Raw genomic sequence first — 19,130 nt, 5'->3', positions numbered from 1 at the left:
TTTTCCCGACAGCTCTGGGCTCTGCCTTTCCTTATCACCCTAAGTGTGCACAGCTCTTAAGCGACAGAAAAGAATTGAACTGAAACACTTGTGAAAAGGAAATGCTCCTTTCACAGTCACAGAGGACTGCCCGAGGCCTCACCCAGCCTTCTCCACTCTGCTGTGTTAAGATTGCTGAAAATCAGGCCATGTGAGCTACATAAGGTTTCGCAAAAGAGCATATAGTGTGAACTTCTAGAACAGGCAAAACCAGTCAATAGAGAAAAGAAAGCAGGTCATTCACTGGCTCCCTGGGGACAGGAAGCAGTAGACAACGAAGGGACAAAAGGCAACTTTGGGCAGATGGAAACGCTCTGTATGTAGATTGGGCGGGAGTTACATAGATATTCACATTTGTCAAAAGTCATCTCTACTCTTAAATGGGTATATTTGGGGTGCCTGGTGGCTCGGTCGGTTAAGCAGCTGCCTTCGGCTCTGGTCATGATCTCGGGGTCCTGGGATCGAGCCCCGCATCGGGCTCTCTGCTCAGCAGGGAGTCTGCTTCCCCCTCTCTCTCTGCCTGCCTCTCTGCCTACTTGTGATCTCCCTCTCTCTGTCAAATAAATAAAAAAATTTTTTAAATGGGTATATCTATATTTATATTACATATTAATTTATGTAGGAATTAGATTGCAATAAAATTGATTTTTAAGATAAAAAAAAAAAAACTTACAATCCTCATGCACCGTTGGTGGGAACGCAAACTGGTGCAGTCCCTCTGGAAAACAGTAAGAAGGTTCCACAAAAAATTAAATATAGAACTACCACGTGATTTGGCCACGCCATTTCGGGGCATGCAGGCAAAGAAGTGAAAATAGAGTGTCAAAGAGGTATTTGCCCTTCCATATCCGTTGTAGCACTAATTCACAACCCCCAAGATGTGGAAACAGTCGAAATGTCCCACAGTGGATGCCAGGATAGGGGGTGTGGAGTGTATACAACGCAGCCGTGTCCAGCCATGAGAAAGAAGGGAATCCTACGCTTCGCAACAATAGGGAGCGACCTTGAGGGCATCGGGTCAAGCGGAGGAGCCAGAGAAAGACAAATACTGCACGGTAGGATTTATATGTAAATCGGAAAAAAGAAGTAAGTCAAATTCATAGAAAGAGAGAGTAGGTTGGGGGGGGCCAGGGAGTGGGGAGATCGGGAGAGGCGGGTGAAGGGACACCAGCTTGCGGCTGTTGGTTGATAAGGTGTGAGGATCTCGCCGTGATCACAGGTGTCACATGGTATAACTGGAATTTACCAAGGGAGCAGAACTTATGTGTTTACGCGCGCGCACACGAGACAAACAGGTGAGGTTATTAACTGGATGGGGACCCCTTTCCAGGGTATATGTTTACCAAATCACAGGGACGGACACCTCAAATGTCTTATAACTTTATATGTCAAAGACACCTCGATGCGCGCGGTGTTAAAAAGGCAAACCCTTGAGGAACTTTAGAGAGTCTTTTGAACGCCAAGGAAAAGGCTTGGTCCTCTCCCCACCGCGGGGTGAGGGTCTCAGGGAAGCCCCCCTCCCGCTCCCTGCGTGTGGCGGCGAGGGGTCTGCAGGAAGCTCCCCCGCGGCGCTAGCTGGCCGTGCCCAGGCCGGTCTCGCACACCCAGCGGAAGAGCCTCTGGCAGGCGTTGTCGTTCCACTTGCCGTCTTCGGCGTGGAAGTGCGCGCAGTCCTCGCCCCCGCCCAGCCCGTGCCCGTACCAGTTGTCCGGCTGGTCTGGCTTCCAGTTCCTGCGGGGAGAGGACCACAGCTAGCTGGGACGGTCCGAGGGCACCCCGGGGAGCAGGGAGGGACCCAGGAAGGAGGGGCTGAAAGCCAGACCCTGCAGGAGCAAGAGCTCCGGGCGGGAGAAGGGCATGGGCAGCCAGGGCGCGCTCACTTGAAGTTGGTCTCGTAGTCCGTCCCGTCCACCCATTTCCAGGGTCCTTCAGCGTCAGTGAGGCCCATCCACGTGTATGAGCTGATGTGATCCTGCACAAAAGTCTGGGACGACAGAAGGCCAAGGGTGAGGTCTCCCCAGCCCAGCCAGCTCCTCGTGCTTGCCATGTCCCAACCGTCTGCCCAGGCTGGGGCTGTTTCCTCCAATAACCCGCCCATGAACCCTCCGAAGGTGGCTCAGCCGGCTGGGGGGGGGGGGGGGGGCGCGGCTGTCAAGCCCCCAAGGTGATTCCGCCCTGCAGCGAGGTTGAGAACCACTTCCTTAAATGGGACACGTCTTGGGACCCTCGCCCCTGTGGCGCTCACCTGCTCCTCCCGGGAGTTGACGACCACCAGGTGCGCGCTCTCCTGCCGGCAGTACCGGTCGGCGTCCGCCCACGTCTTCTCGGAGGAGCCGGAGAACCAGTAGCAGCTGCCCTCGTGCTCCAGCCAGTTGACGGGGCAGCAGGTATTTTGAGAGCCTGCAGGGCCAGGGGAGGGAGGGTCTGAGATGCCACGCCCTGAGGGACGAGCAGGAGATGGGGCCCAGCCCACGCTCACCCCCTCACCCCCCTCACCGTTGCTCTTGAGAGCGGCGATCTGGCAAGTCAGGGATCTTAGGTCTCTGGCCAGCCGCTGCACCCGAAGGAGGGTATCAGAATGACCTGGGACACACACAGGTGCGCAGTGGGGGCGGTGCCTGGGGCTCGGCGAGTCCCTGGTAGCCCGATGGCCCTGACGGGGTCCCGCCGCAGAACCCTGGTGCCCTCCCACGCACAACACGCCCGGCCCCCCCGCCAAGTGCAGGGGAGCGGGGTGCGGGGGACTGACCTGCTTTGAGCTCCTGCTGCTCCTTCTCAAGCTTGCTCTCCAGGGAGAACACCTTGTCGTTCAAGCTACGGGCTGGAGGGGCGGGCACTCAGGACTCCGCAGCTGCCTCCACCCCGCCTCCGCCCGGAGAGCCCCTGGGGCTCCTTCCACACGGGGTCCTGAAGGAGCTCACCTGCTTGCACCTCCTGCTTCTGATTTTCCACCTCGGCTTTCAGAGATGTTATCACTTCTTGCATTTTGCCTCCTGCAGGACAGAGGGACTTGGTAGGTGCTCGGGACTTGGCGCCACCTTCCCCACAGACCCCCTGTCCCGAGCCGCTTCCCTGCGCAGGGCTCACCCTGGGATCTCAGCGCCTGGACCTCGGCCGCACTGTTTGCAGTGAAGTTGCTGAAAGTTGCTCTCAGGGTCACCAGGTCCCTCTGAAACCTGGAATCTGAGCAGGGAGGGGACAAGCAGGGCTGAGATTTACTGCCCCTCTGAGAGCTGGCACTGAGCCGGGCAGGTGACATGGCTTGACTCCCTGAGTCCTCACATGACCCAACACCAGGGGACAGGCAGTATCCTTATCCAGAATCCGGGATGAGGAAACAAAGTTCAGAGAGGTCAGGCCACTTGGCTAGGTTATCGAGCCCATAAGTGACCGAGCCAGCAGCCACCCTACAGGCCACTGTCCCTCACGACCACCCACCCGCCCCAGCGCTCCCAGCTTTCTGTCCCCCCCCCCCCCTGCGACCCTCACTCTGGGATCCGAGCACACAGATGCCGACCAGCAGGAGGAGGCTGAGGCCCAGGGAGCACAGCAGAGGCCGGGGGCCAGCGCAGAGCTGCTGCAGGAAGGGCCGGGGAGGAGGCAGCCCTGTGAGAGGAGAGGGCGTCAGGGCAGGAGACTGGGGAGAGGAGAGAGCCCCAGGGACCTGTCGGGGACGAGGGCTGGCGCAGGTGACGCTGGTGGGAGGCTGCCCCAGGGCTCTGTGGGGCAGGGGACACCCAGGCCTCTGGCCCTTCCTGGACCAGCACAAGCCCTCAGTCACACGGGCCCCTCACGCCCGCAGGGACACTTATACACAAGGGCCCACAGATGGGGGATTATGGTGACACTCAAGGTCCCATCCCAGTTGGGGGAGGGGACAGAAGGAGCCAGACCGAGCTGGGGCAGCCAGGCCCTTGAAGGCTCAACTCGCCTGCACGGTCAGGGTCACGGGTGAGGTTTCCTTCCAAACCCGGATGCTCTTCCCCCAGAGTATAAGAACCCAGGCCCCCTGTGGCTCTCCCTGCCCCTGTCCCTGTCTTTCTCAGGACCTTGAATCCTCTTCACCCTGGAGTCCCCAAGGCTGGGGCCGGGCCCCCTCCAAATAGGGGACCCTCCAACTGCGCACAGTAGGGGCACAGATGAGACATCACAGCAGGAATCCTCCGCACAATGGGGGGGCCGTTCAGGGCGAGAACCTTTTCCCCTTCTACTTACCCTTTCCAGGGCCCTGGCTCTGCTGCTTCTCGCTCTCCAAGTGCTGAAATTTCTCGTACTGCGTCGACATGCTGGGACCCAGACTGGGGCCGGCGGAGCCGAAAGGCAGGGCCAGGGGCCAGGCAGAGGCAGAAGCTGGGCCGAGTCGAGGTTCGGACGGAGTCGAGGAGGAGCCCAAGCTGCAGAGAGGCTTGGGGGTGGTTCTGGGTGTACAGGTGAGGTTGGGAGTGGGGTCAGAGCCGGGCACTGGGCGGGGGGCGGGTCGAGCAGGGCATTGAAGGTGAAGGTAAAAACCTCTGGTCCTGGCCCCAAGGGACACCTGCTGGGGTGTGCCGGGGGCTCCTGCGGGAGCCGTGGGTGTGCTGGACAAGGCCTAGCACTGAAACCAGAAACTGAGTCTAGGGTCAACTTCGGGTTGGGGCTGCTGCGAAGATTCAAGCTGACTCCGGGGTCAGAGCTCTGGTTGGGCTTAAGCGGGAACTGCGTGAGTATTAGGGTCAGGGCTCCAGCCCGGCTGGGGCTGGAACAAGGCTGAGTCCACGTCTCGGCTTGTGAGCGAGGCTGGGCCACCCTGTTCCGAGCCCAATGCAGGGAAGGGAGTGGAGGCTGGAATCTGCACTTGGCCATTCAGTCCCCGAGCAGCCCCTCACCTCTCCTCTGATTCGGTCCCACCCGAGACCCACGGTTCCCCGCTCTCGGCTCTCCCGACACCCTCCCTGTCCCCTCGGGCTCCCCTAAGCACCCAGCCCCGTTACCTGTGGAATGTCTGAAGCCTGCGATTTGGGGGTTCCTCGTGCAGCAGTGACCCAAGTTGGAAAAACACGATATCCTGGAGAGCGGAGGGGGTGGGGGAGTGAGGGAGGAGTCCTCTAAGGGACCTGAGCCCAGCAGGCTGTAAGCTGGGTTCTGGGGTGTCCCAGTCTTCAGGCAGTGAGTGGAGGAAGGATTGGAGGGGAACTCAGGGAGATCGCGCGAGGTGGGAGGTAGATATGGGGCAGCTCTGGCTCTCCTCCTCCGGGGTGTATCTACTCCCTTTCCGCTCCTCTGGAGCCCCCTGACTTCCTCATTTTTACCATTCGGGAGAAGGGAGCCAGGCCAGAGGGAGCAGAGGTACAGCCGGCCTATCTCCTCCGCCCACACCCCCTTTCACTTCCTGCCTCCCAAGTTCCCAGAACTGCGTCCCCAGCACCGCACAGCTGGGTCCGGAGGAGCCCACTTCTCAGCTCTTGCCCAATCCCACTGAGTCCTGGCTCAGGAGCTTTCCCTGGGGCCTCTGCCTCTGCGCTCTGAGGAGGAGGGAAGAGGAGAGGCCAGAATGGGGTTTCCTGCCTGGGAAAGGGAGGGAGGACCCAAGAGAGGAAAAAGGTACTGATCAAAAACTAACTCACAGCGATGGGGCCAGACCCGTGCTTGACATTCAGCTTTCGGTTCCCACAAGAATCTTGGGAGGCACAGTGGCCCGGGGTGAGGCTTGCATGGGCTTGCTGAGCACAAGGGCCGGAATTCAAGCCCCGCACTCCCTGACACCCTGGGCTGCCGCTCGGTACGCGAACCATCTGCAAGAAAGGGGCTCAGTCCACTCCCGTGACCTATAAATCTCGTGAAGGGGCTGCCCCGACTTCACACTCACAGTCTGCTCCATAGGAAGGAGCTTTAGTGTCTTAAAAGATAGAGAAGGGGGGGCGCCTGGGTGGCTCAGTGGGTTGAGCCCCTGCCTTCAGCTCAGGCCATGGTCTCAGGGTCCTGGGATCGAGCCCCACATCGGGCTCTCTGCTCAGCGGGGAGCCTGCTTCCCCCACCTCCTCTCTGCCTGCTTGTGATCTCTCTCTCTCTCTCTGTCAAATAAATAAATAAAATCTTTTAAAAAGAAAAAGGTAGGAGGGGAAGCAAATGCACCTTACACTACATTTTCTATATAAGTGGGATTGTGTTCTACTGGCTTTTTTTAAAGATGTTATTTATTTATTTGAGAGAGAGCAGGAGCAGGAGGAGGGGCAGGAAGAGAAGCAGACTCCCCACCAAGCAGGGAGCCAGACCCAGGACTCCATCCGGGAGCCCCGGGATCATGACCTGAGCTGATGGCGGACGCTTCGCTTCACTGACTGAGCCGCCCGGGCGCCCCTACTTGCTTTTTATTATTTGGTATTCAGATCGGTATTTGTCACAGGTTGGGTTTTTGGAAGCCAAGGCTGAGAGTGAAGCTGGAGGGCAAGTTGGTTTTAGGGACCAACACCGAGAGAGGAAGGGGGAAGAAGGGGGAGGGGACAAAGGGAGAAGGTGCACAGCTGTGCAGCCAACCCAACAGTCACTCTGGCAATCAATCTGGCCATCTGTCCCAGCTGTCCGCACGCGGCTGAGCTGGGACCTTCACACCCCTCCTGGCTCAGGCACCAGGGGCCCCCCCTCTCACCCCAGCAGGGGCGTGACCTCGGGGGAGGCGGCTGTCTGCACAGGTCGCGCTCCAGGGAACTGGGCCTCCCGTCCTTCCTGGAAGGAGGCGGAGGCTGGTGGGCAGGAGGATGTAGGGAGCTCTTGTCTGTGTCCCCAACAGCAGTGCATTGTACCCGTGCAGTCATCAGGACAGACTTCACAACCGCGCGTTGTTGGATCTGTCCCACAGAGAACATTCGTCCATTCTTCCCGCGTGCCTTTACTCATCCATTCCAAAAGCCAGGTGCCCTCCTTCCAAGATGCATACTTCAGAATGGAGCAGACTGACAGAAAAGGCCAGGCCCTCCCAGGATTTACATCCTGGCAGGTGACAGATAAAAATAAATGAGTGAAATCTGTATAATGTCACACGGTAGACGTTGGAAGTGTCACATGGTGACATATGGAAGAAAATACAGCCGGGAAGTGAGGCGGGATCCGTTTTCAACAAGGCCATCAAGAGTGAGGTGTCAGGGTCAGCCTTACTGGGAAGGTGATGTCCGAGCAAAAGTCACAAGGAGGTGAGGGAGCGAGTTGTGAGGAGCTCCGGGAGGAAGATGATTCGAGACAGAAGGCACAGCCAGTGCAAAGGCCCTGGGGTGGAAGAATGTCTAGTGTGTACAAGGATCATCCCTTTGCCAGAGATGCCAGAGATTTTATTGGAGAAGTGAGCCAGAATGGCAGGAAGGAGATGATCATGGGGAAAACATGGAGCACCAGTTCTCCAGGGCCCTCAGACTATGGTCAAGGATCTGCTTTTACTCCAAGTTAGAGCAGCGGACTGTGGAGGGGATCGGAGCAGAGGAGGGAATGAACGAGATGAAGGTGGAAACCGAGAGTCCCGGTAAGGAGCTGTTATATCCGGGTGACAGATATGCCCGGGGACGGACACACACACACACACAATAGTTCTCTTCCAGTCCCCCCCCCCAAAAAAAGTAAACTTTGAGCATTTTCCATAAATTGCTGACTCCTTAGGAAAAAAAAAACAGCTTTATCCCTGACTTTTGCAATGCCAACGCCTGAAGATAAGTCACAGCCTTTCGTGCACGTGATGATTGTGAGGACAGTGCTGTTTTGTCATCAGGAGCTGACAGATAAAAAACTTGATCGCTGTGCAGAGTTTTTCTCTGAACACCTCCTGTGGTCCCCCCTCATCCCGCTAAGCCTGTCTTCCCAAAGGCTGATTGCCTCACGGCTGCTTTGCCAGTAGCCTTCTTTGCTTTCCTAAATGCTTTTGCCTCTGAGACTTCTTTCTCGGTGGACGAGCACAGCTTCCCCGTGGAGCCTTAGCCCTCTCCCAGCCCCTCAGCTGGGCAGGATCCTTTTACCTGGTGCAGGGACTCAGAACGTCACGTCCACAGTGTCCAATCCTTTGCGGTCCTGTCTTACCGGCTCACCGCGATTTGCCACCGACCATTTCATGATCACGCGGGGGAAGCTCTGCAGCTCCCCAGACAGCCTCCCGGGCTGCAGACTCCGTCCTCTCCCCTCCCCATTGCCAAGCAGCACAGCCATGTCCCTCCTTAGCCAGCATCCGTCAGTCCCCTCCAAGGCGCAGTTACCTCCACCCCTACCTACTGGTGGCTTTGAGGAGCCCAAATCAGGCAGGAATCAAGAGGCATCTTCAAATCGCCACAGAACCAAGGCTGCTTTCCCTGGGGGGTGGGGGGGGGCAGAGGTTCCTTTCCTTGGGCACTAGGACTCCCAAAGTCCAATGATCCCACGGCGCAGATGGAGGGCAAATGCTCCAACCGTGGACTGTCAGGCGTCGGTGAGAGGTGGGGAAGACGGAGCTATACTGGCCACGGATTGAAAGGGTCTCGCTGCCCCCCGCCCCCAGTGGCTCAGGCAGGAGAGGTCAGGGAAAGGTAAGTAAACCAATACACTTACCCCATTTCCAGCCCCCAAACCCAGAGACACGATGAGTGGTCTTTTCAGACCAATTTCTCTGCATATTTGTACACCTGTCGGGCTATGCACACGGATGGGGCGGGTCACTGTTTTCCTTTCACTGAAATTTTTCTCCATGGCAGGCGTCTGCCTAAAAATGGGTCTCGAGTGTTTTCCCACGCCATGGCCCATGGCCGTCTGTTTAATGGGGCTCCGGAGCATACAGGTGCCAGACCTTATCTAGTGAGTCCCTTGGCCGTGCATTTTGGGGACGCGGCGTCCCTGTCTTCTATAAGTGATGCTGAAGTGGACAGGTTCCTCTCTGCCTGTTTGTAGTAAGAACGCATAATTGCTCTTGGTTAGATATCTAGAAGCAAAATGAGCAGAAACATCGACCTTAAAATTTACAAGTGGATGGACACTGCCAAGGCGCACTCAAAAGACATTACCAAGTCACCTTCTCTCCACCTGAATGAGGATTTCACTTACCCACACCTTTGCCGACCTGTGCATTTTCGCCAACGTGATGTTCAAGAAGTTCCTTCTGTCTTATCTCAGTTAACACCAACATGACAGCTGGTTTGGAAGAAACAAAGCTTCGAATTGTATTTTAAGTTTAGAAACTGTCCGAGGCGCTTTTATTTAAAGTTCATTATGAGCACCCACACCCGGGAGACAAATGAGTAACAGCTCTTCTAAAGCAGGACCCGCGGGGCCCCTGGGGGCTGCCCTCGACTCAGGTCGTGATCCCAGCATCCTCGGATCAAGCCTCGTGTGGGGCTCCCCACTCAGCAGAAAGTCTGCTTCTCCCTCTCCCTCTGCCCTTTCTCCTGCTCCTGCGTGTTTTCTCTCTCTCAAATAAAATCTCAAAAAAAAACCCCAAACAAACCAGTAAGTACACATCAAGAAAATGACTGTTTCCCACATTGTCAACACATTATGACTTCTCACCATTACTGAAATATTTCTCACAAGCCTTGATGTCCACACAAACAGAAAGATGGACACCTTCTACAGGAAAAGGCAGCCTCTGACCATGAAGTTTTGACCAGAGGATCCTTATCTTCTTATTCCTTTAAGTTAAAAGGCTAAAAAGCCCATCACAATATAATGCAAAACAGGGCTGATTTAATCTCACGTGAGGACACTTGCTGTGGCCCCCATGTCCCCAAATAATTGTTTCTTTAGCGCCATCCGTTGTAAGTACCCAGGTTCTCCGAGCACAGTACTGATGACCCACCACCACTGTTTTGGGTCCGAAGGGATGGGCTTTCTACCCATCTCTCACATCTGTGATTCAAGTGGATTCCCTTTATAAAGGAAGGCTTCTCCTTTCCTCAAAGATGGGAGCTTGCCTTATTCTGTTTCCATAGAAGAGGTGAATTCTCTTCAATGAATGGTGCTTTGTAAGTTTCCCTTCTGTTTCCATAAGCTTTCCAGCCCGGAGGCTTGGATGTACTCCTTTAGCTACACGATCACCCATCACTTATTTCCCTGCATTTCACCTTTTCTCCTAGGTGATACCCGCTCCACGCCCTTCGTGCTTTTTGTCTGAAGGTCGCTTCTGTCGTGTTTCACTTGCTCTATTTCTATTAGCGTTTGTCTAGATTGTATTTCCCTGTCTTGGTTTTCAACATGTTTGTGTCACTTTGTTTTAAACACAGGATCATGAAAAAAAAATATATATATATATATATATGGGCATGGTTTATAAACAGCATGTCACTGGATTTCTCTAACCCAATGTAAGAGTTTCCATCATTTGTTGGAATTAAACCCGTTCGTATTTATTGTGATGATTGATATGTTTGGATTCTATCCTGCCACTTGATTTCCCATTTTCAGTCTATCATATTTTCTTTTTTTTTAAGATTTTATTTATTTATTTGAGAGAGTGAGAGAGCGTGAGTACAAGCAGGGGGAGGGGCAGAGGGAGAAGTAGGCTCCCCACTGAGCAGGGAGCCTGGTGTAGGACTCGATCCCAGGACTCTGGGATCATGACCTACGCTGAAAGCAGATGCTTAACCCACTGAGCCACCCAAGCACCCCTACATTCATTTTTTTTAAAGATTTTATTTATTTATCTGACAGAGATCACAAGTAGGCAGAGAGGCAGGCAGAGAGAGAGGAAGGGAAGCAGGCTCCCTGCTGAGCAGGGATCATGACCCAAGCGGAAGGCAGAGGCTTTAACCCACTGAGCCACCCAGGCGCCCCACCCCTACATTCATTTTTAATAGACATGTTTAATCTCAAACCTATCTTTTTTTTTCTGTCAATATCTTTTTTTTTCCTCACATTTGCTGTGTGAGATTTCAATTTTGTACATTCTCTTCAATTTTGTTCCAGTATTTTTTTTAAGATTTTATTTTTAAGTAATCTCTTCACCCAACATGGAGCACAAATTCACGAGGGCGAGATTAAGGGTCGCACGCTCCAGAGACGGAGCCAGCAGGGCGCCTCTGTTCCAATATTTTTTAATGATTAATGTTTACATTTAAATAATTAATCCATCTGGAGTCTATCATTTCTGGGTAGTGTGAGATGGAACTCTGGCTCGGTTCCATGCCAAATGAAAAACTGATTTATAAACTATATTCTATTTTGTGTTTTCTCCCAACAGATTGAAATAAGACTTCTGTAAGTTCTTAACTATTTTCATACGTATTCCTGGGCTGGGAGTCTGTGTCACTGATGTAGTTTCTCTTCTTGTGCTCATACCACACTGATTTGATTTCAGTGGATTTAGAATAAGTTATCTGAAAGGGATCTATCCGCAACCCCCCCCCCCAACCACATTTGTACACAAAGCTCATAGGTGTCTGCTCTTGGCCCTAACTTTCTCTTTCCAGGTTCCAGCGCCCTACGTTCTCGGAAAGGAGACCCCAGCTGCAAGAAATACCCTTCTCTAGCCTGACCATGACCCACATCGTGGCCAAGCGTAGATCCCTTTCCCACATACCCAACCACGGGCACAGCTGCAACCCTCTCACGTCCTTAGAAACCCCTTAAAAGTCCCGACCACAGCAGATCTCAGAGCTGACATTTCTCTTGACATCTGGCCCCCTCCTCCCTTGGAAACTGAGTCAACTCGTCCTGCTCCTTGGTCTAATCTCGACGCAATTCCTTGCCGTCTGCATCATGGGCCAACCCAACATTATCTCTCACAATTTTTAACCATAAAATTTTATACATGGTTAGGCTTTTATTCTTCTGTGTGAATATTAATGTTATTTTATTCTGCCCCCTCCATCGTTGGCATTGAGGTCAAAATTGTATTTTGTTTATCCATCATTTCTCTAATGGGCATTTCTAGACCACCCCACCCAGCCACAATGCGTTGGACAGAAGACACAGTGTTTTCAATCGCGTATGGAACTCCCACCGGATAGACCAGATCAAGCAGCACAAAACAAACCTGAACAGAATTGAGCACGCTGAAATTTTCTTTTAAGATTTTATTTATTTATTTGACAGACAGAGACCACAAGTAAGCAGAGAGGCAGGCAGAGAGAGAGGAGGGAGCAGGCTCCCTGCTGAGCAGAGAGCCCGATGCGGGACTCGATCCCAGGACCCTGAGATCATGACCTGAGCCGAAGGCAGAGGCTTAACCCACTGAGCCACCCAGGCGCCCTGAGCAAGTTGAAATTTTACAACATACGTCCTCAGATTGTAATGGAGTTAGGCCAGAAAACAATCAGATAGAAAACAGAAAGATCATTTAAAAACCTCCAACACCGAAAAAAATGACACAACACATTCCAGAAGAATCCAAGGTCAAAGACAGAGTCTCTAGAGACATTAGAAACTATTTCAAACTGAACTGCGACGAAAAGACAACAAATCAGGATTTGTGGGATGCTGCGGAAGAAATGCTTGGAGAGAATTTTGTAACATAAAATGCTTATGTATGAAAAGAAAAACGGTCCTGGGGTGCCCGGCTGGCTCAGGCAATGCAACTCGTGACTCCTGATCTCGGGGTCGTGAGTTCGAGCTCTGCATCGGGTACAGAGATTACTTAAAAGTCAAATCTTTTTTAAAAAAGAAAAAAGGTTTTGGGGCACCTGGGTGGCTCAGTGGTTAAGCATCTGCCTTCCGCTCAGGTCATGATCCCAGGGTCCTGGGATCGAGCCCCACATTGGGCTTCCTGCTCAGCAGGAAGCCTGCTTCTCCCTCTCCCACTCCCCCTGCTTGTGTTCCCTTTCTCTCCATGTCTCTGTCTGTAAAATAAATAAATAAAATCTTTAAAAAAAAAAAAAGAAAAAGAAAAAAGGTTTCAAGTCAACAACTTAACATCCCACTTTAAGAAATTAGGAAAAGGACAAACAAACCGAAAGCAAGCAGAAGAAAAGAAATACAGAGAAGAGCAAAAATCAATCAAAATTTTGTTCTGAAAACAGAAAAATAGAGAAAATCGATGAAACCAAAAGTCGGTGCTTTGAAAGGATCAGTATAACTGATAAGCCTCCAGCAGGCCTGACAAAGAGGAAAAAAAAAAAAACAGGGAAAAACCAGAGATTACTAACACCAGGAATGAAAGAGGGAAAGTCCCTTAGACTCTGAAGAGGTTAAAACGATAATAAAGGAACGTTCTGGAAAAGTCTACGCACAAAATTTTAGCGACTTCAGTGAAATGGGCGATTCTCCCAAGACCACGAACTCCCCAAACTTACCTAAAATAAAATAAATCAACTGAGAAATTCTATAACCCTTGAAGACACCGAATTCATAGTCCAAAGGCTTCCCAAGAAGAAATCTCTGGCCTAGATAGCTAACCTAGAAGATCCTACCAAACGCTGCAAGAAGAAACACCACCAGTTCTATGGAATCCCGTCCAGAAAGTAGAAGAGAAGGAAACACTATCCCGTCCAGAAAGTAGAAGAGAGGGAAACACTTCCTAATTCATTTTATCAGGCCCGCGTTTTCCCGGCTGCGGAAACCAAAGATAACACACGCGAACCACAGGTCTGCATCTCTCGGGACCTCAGAGACTCAAAAGAGCAGGACTCAGAAGTGTCATGAGTTGGGACGCCTGGGTGGCTCAGTGGGTTAAGCCTCTGCCGTCGGCTCAGGTCATGATCTCAGGGTCCTGGGATCGAGCCCCGCATTGGGCTCTCTGCTCAGCGGGGAGCCTGCTTCCCCCCCTCCCTGCCTGCCTCTCTGCCTACTTGTGATCTCTCTCTCTCTGTCAAATAAATTTAAAAATTCTTAAAAAACAAAACAAAACAAAAAAAGAAGCGTCATGAGTTACGACGTGAGGCTGGGAATCCAGAACTCTATCGACGCCATCCGCCCCCCAACGATCTCAGAAGAAAAGTCCACGGTACTGGACCCATCATCCAGAATAGGCACGAGACCAAAAGGAGACCCATTCACAATGTTTTGGTTTTTTTTTTTTAACTCTCCGCAAACTGGGGATAGAAGGGAATTTCCTCACCCTGGTTAAGGATGACTGATGCATCTTTCCACTGTTACGGGACAAGCTCTCCTGGATTTTTCTGCCCCATACATTTAGCTCTAAGATGGGGCTTAACTCCGGGTCTCCAAGTCCAGGTTGACTCGAGCGAAGCTTTATGTACGGGCCTCGGGGTCTGCAAGGACGGGGAGGGGGCAGACACCGCCTGGCCTGGGCTTGGATCCTGTCTGGATCTGTACGCTTATCCTTCTCGGCCGGCACCTGCATCCCGTGGGAGCCCCGGGGACACGCGGTGGCAGGACGCACAGACAGCAGGAGCTCCTTGGGACTGCCTCGTTCGTCCACCGCCGGCCGTCGGGTACAAGACAAGCCAGATTCCAGATCCCTTGTTCCTGGCACGTCGTGGGGACCGGGCTCGTGACCCGACCACCCCGCAGGCGCAGGACCGTGCCCGACGTTACCTGGACACACTTCCTAACGGGCCCCTTTCACGAGAGCCTCCCCTCGGGGCCAGCTTCGGCTGCACCCTCGGGTGACTTCCTCCTCTTCCTCCTCCCACTTCCCCATTCGCCAATCCCGCGTTTTCCTAGGAACACTGTCTCAACACACTGTGTGCACGTCTCAGGCCGCCGCAGACATCCAGGACAGGAGTCATGGGCGGCCCTGGTCCCCCTTCCTCTTTCTTTCATCCTCTCCTCTCAGAGCTCAAGAGCTGGGGCAAAGGACAGCGGAGCTCGAGGACAGGCCAGTGATCGGGTGTCGTGGTGGCCGGTGGGCTAGATGCTCTTCACGGCAGCCTCCAACACGGCCTGTCGTGGGGTCTACGGGTGGTGTCCCTGAGATTCTGAGGGACCCTCTGCACCAGAGCAGTCCCTCATGAGGAAGACGGGTTGCGTGGCTCCAACGGCCGCCATCGGCTCCTGCCCCAGGGAACAGCTGCCTCCCCAGGGTCTCCTTCGGCCTCCCTCTGCCCCAGCTTCTCCCGGGCGGGGTCCTCCCTGCGTGGCTGCTGACGCCCCTGGAGTCCACCAGCTCTCATCCCGGTCCCCGCCAATAACCACGGGCAGCCTGACCCACTCCCGCCCGGGCCCGCTCCGGCTGGTTCTTTGCCTGCAGAGGGCTCCTGGCAGGGGGGCGTCTCTTTCTCCATGATCGCCCTCGAGACTCCTGGAACACAGCCGCAGCCTTCCCGAGAGCTCCTCCCCTCGCAGACACCCCAGCTCTCCTGTGGGTCCCTTGGGACTCCAGTGTCTGGCTAATGGCATGTGCAGAAGCATTTCCCTGCTCCAGATGGAGGCAGAAAAGCCCCCTGGGGCGGGCGGAAAGGCCTGGCAGGACCAACGATCCTCTCAGCTTTGGGAATGCTGCCAGAGTTCTATAAAAACAGGAAAAGTGTCGCTTAATCTCTCATGCGGCCGTGTCACTTTTCTCACTTCCTTAATCGAGCTTTGCCAAGATTTTATTCTTTTCACATGAGTGTTTTGGTAAACAGATTTTTTTGCTAAGAGGGTAGAAAAGACAAGCTACAGACTTGGAGACAATATTTGCAGACCACGCACCGAACAAAAGACCAGAGTCCAGAATACGTAAAGAATTCTCTGAACCCCTAAAAAAAAAAATAAAAAATAAAAAATAAATTAAAAAAATAAATAAAAAAAAAGAATTCTCTGAACCCCACTCAGTGAGGAGATGACTCGGGGAGGCTCTAACGTCCCATCCCGTCGCATCCACTCATTGATCTGCTCTCAGAAGATGCTCCGATATAGGTATTGAAAGAAATTATTCAAAAGGCCCAAAAATACTTTCTAAGCTTTTCAAATAAATTCATGCAGTGACGGTTATGCAATGAGATATATTTTTTAAAAAGAATTCTCAAAATCCGACAGTAGAAAACCCAAGAATCTGATGAGGAAAAAGGGCCCAAAACCCACAAAGAGACATTTCCCCTAAAGAGGATACGCAGATGGGAAACGAGCCCGTGACGGGGTGCCCTGTGCCATCAGCCATCCGGGAAACGCAAGAAACCGCACCGTGAGCTACCACACACTTACCAGAATTTTAAAAATGGATGGTAGCAGCCAAACGCAGTGGAGGCTATGGACAAAGGGATCGTTCACGTGCTGGTGGTTGGGCGGGACAGAAAATGGGGTGACCACTCGGGAAAGCAGTTGGGCACTTTCTTCTGGAACTGAAACATGCAACCACCATGTGACCTTGCATATTCATCCCAGAAAAATGAACATTTGTGTTCACATAAAAACCTGTGCATGAGTGGCGCCTGGGGGGCTCAGTCGTTAGGCGTCTGCCTTCAGCTCAGGTCATGGTCCCAGGGTCCTGAGATCGAGCCCTGCATCCGGCTCCGGGCTCAATGGGGAGCCTGCTTCTCCCTCTTTCTCTGCTTGCTGCGCACTCTCTCTCTCTCTGTCAAATAAATGTATAAAATCTTTTTTAAAGATTTTTTTTAAAAGAAGCTTAATTTTTAAGTATTTATTTATTTTAGAGAGAGAGCTGGGGGAGGGGCAGAGAGAGGGGGAGAGAAACAGAGTCCCCAAGCAGGAAGCCCTGCTTCCGGGGCTCAATCCCAAGACCTCAAGACCATGACCAGAGGCAAAATCAAGAGTCAGACGCTTAACCAACTGAGCCACCCAGGCACCCCAAAAGCTTAATTCTTTTTTTTTTTTTAAGATTTTATTTATTTATTCGACAGAGAGAGAGATCACAAGTAGGCAGAGAGGCAGGCAGAGAGAGAGGAGGAAGCAGGCTCCCTGCAGAGCAGAGAGCCCGATGCGGGGCTCGATGCGGGGCTCGATCCCAGGACCCTGAGATCATGACCTGAGCCGAAGGCAGCGGCTTAATCCACTGAGCCACCCAGGTGCCCCCCAAAAGCTTAATTCTTAAAATGGGTTTTAGCTTTACCCATTCTGCCGGTCTGGGGAATTTTTAATATTTTATATTAATTCCCTCCTCTTACTATATTTTGGGTTATATTGTAATTGACTTTTTCTGATTTTTTAAGTTGAATATTTGGTTTATTTTCAGTGTTTAGTTTTCAGCTATAAAAACATGAGGTTGTGGGCGCCTGGGTGGCTCAGTCAGGAAAGCATCTGTCTTCAGCTCTGCTCATGATCCCAGGGTTCTAGGACCCTCGTTGGGTTCCCTGCTGAGCAGGGCGTCTGCTTCTCCCTCTCCCTCTGTCTCTGCCCCTGACTCACGCTTGCTCGCTAGCTCTCTCTCAAATAAATGAAAAAGATCTTTAAAAAAGACGAGGTCGTCCATGTTCCTCTGGGCCAGGCTTTTGCTGTGTCCTATAGGTTTTGATATGTTTCTTTCTTTTCTAGATAATTTTCACGTTGAATCATGGCACAGAGATTACTTTTTTAAAAATTGACTTTAAAAAATTAACTTTCGGGGCGCCTGGGTGGCTCAGTGGGTTAAGCCGCTGCCTTCGGCTCAGGTCATGATCCCTAGTCCTGGGATCGAGTCCCACATCGGGCTCTACGCTCAGCGGGGAGCCTGCTTCTCCCCCCTCCCTCTCTCTCTGCCTGCCTCTCTGTCTACTTGTGATCTCTGTCTGTCAAATAAATAAATAAATAAAATCTTTTTTAAAAATTAACTTTCAATTTAAAAAAACTTTTAAAATGAAAAACAAATATCTTTCCTTTTGGCATGTGTTCAGGTCTTCCTCTGATAGATTGCTGTGGCCAAATCGCCTCTAAAAGCACAGTATAAGCAAGTTTTGTTTTTGCTTATTATTATTCTAGGAAGCTGTTGGCGCCGCTACACGTTCACTCCGAGCATGTCTCAGAGACGGTTCGACTTACGAGAGTTCCACTCACAACTGCGAAACACGCTTGGGTTTACTCTCTCCACGATGAGTCATCCTAATAACTCAAAAGAACGGAAGATTCTGTGTCTGGCCTTTTCCATTTTATTTTTGCCTTCCTTTTCTTTCCCATCTTGCCTTTAATATAAAGGTGACATTGATAGCCCTGATGAGACAATATTGACGCTTTTTTGGGGGGGGTTTTTTTTTTTGGTTTTTTTTTTTTAAGATTTTATTTATTTATTTGACAGACGGAGATCACAAGCAGGCAGAGAGGCAGGCAGAGAGAGAGGGGGAAGCAGGCTCCCCGCTGAGCAGAGAGCCCGATGCGGGGCTCGATCCCAGGACCCTGAGATCAAGACCTGAGCCGAAGGCAGAGGCTTTAACCCACTGAGCCACCCAAGCACCCTTCTTTTTTTGTTTTAAAGAAATCTTTACCATCTTGAACTCAAGACCCCGAGATCAAGAGTCACGTGTTCTACCGCATGAGCCAGGGGGAGGTCCCTTGATATGTTGTTATTAACTAAAGTCCATGGTTTGCTTTATGGGTCACTCTGAGAGAGAGCACAGGCAGGGGGAGTGGCAGAGGGAGAAGCAGGCTCCTGGCTGCGCGGGGAGCCCCACGCCGGACTCGATCCCAGGACCCTGAGGTCATGACCTGAGCTGAAGGCAGACGCTTAATGACTGAGCCCCCCAGGCGCCCCAATCCTATGGGTTTTGACTCATGCGTAATGACATGTATCCATTAGTAGACTATCCTATAAGAGAGTTTCACTCCCTAAAAATCCCCCGAGTACCACATACTCACCCCTCCCTTTCTCTCTCGGAACGCCCTGGACCCACTCGTCTGTCTCCCGAGTTTCCACTTTTCCAGAATGTCATAGTGTCATAATCCTAGAGAACGTAGTAGACTTTTCACATTGGCTTTCCTCACTCAGCAGATTTACCACTTCTAATGTGATCATTTAAAAGATACATTTTCGGGGCATCTGGGTGGCTCAGTCGGCGAAGAGTCTGCCCTCTCCTCAGGTCATGATCCCGGGGGCCTGGGATCGAGCCCCGCATCGGGTTCCCCGCTCAGTGGGAAGCCTGCTTCTCCCTCTCCCTCTCTCCCCACTCGTGTTCCCTCTCTCGCTGTGTCTCTCTCTGCCAAACAAATAGACAAAATCTTTAAATAAATAAATGTAAGTTACATTTTCCATTCATAATATGAGGCAGGGCTTGGAAAGATTTGGGTTTGGAGCATAAAAGCCTAAAATCCAAGGTTTGGAGGAAAATACAGAACAGCAATGTGAGGTCAGTGGTGCGACTCAGACA

General features: G+C 52.1%; 1 protein-coding gene across 1 annotated transcript; it reads right to left on the bottom strand.

The window, feature by feature from the left end:
* Window positions 1–1,161: 1,161 nt before the first annotated feature.
* Window positions 1,162–5,443, bottom strand: LOC123929549 (asialoglycoprotein receptor 1-like). Its single transcript, XM_045985365.1, has 10 exons — window positions 5,010–5,443; window positions 4,255–4,457; window positions 3,529–3,645; window positions 3,127–3,222; window positions 2,961–3,032; window positions 2,789–2,860; window positions 2,536–2,622; window positions 2,285–2,439; window positions 1,920–2,023; window positions 1,162–1,770 (listed from the first exon to the last, which is right to left on the bottom strand). The coding sequence occupies exons 2-10, from the start codon at window positions 4,322–4,324 to the stop codon at window positions 1,611–1,613; spliced, it is 933 nt and encodes a 310-aa protein (XP_045841321.1). The 5' UTR covers window positions 4,325–4,457; window positions 5,010–5,443; the 3' UTR covers window positions 1,162–1,610.
* Window positions 5,444–19,130: the final 13,687 nt, after the last annotated feature.

Source organism: Meles meles, chromosome 18 (genome assembly GCF_922984935.1).
Source record: "Meles meles chromosome 18, mMelMel3.1 paternal haplotype, whole genome shotgun sequence".
NCBI classification, from domain to species: Eukaryota; Metazoa; Chordata; class Mammalia; order Carnivora; family Mustelidae; genus Meles; species Meles meles.
This window is presented reverse-complemented; position numbering and strand designations above follow the sequence as displayed.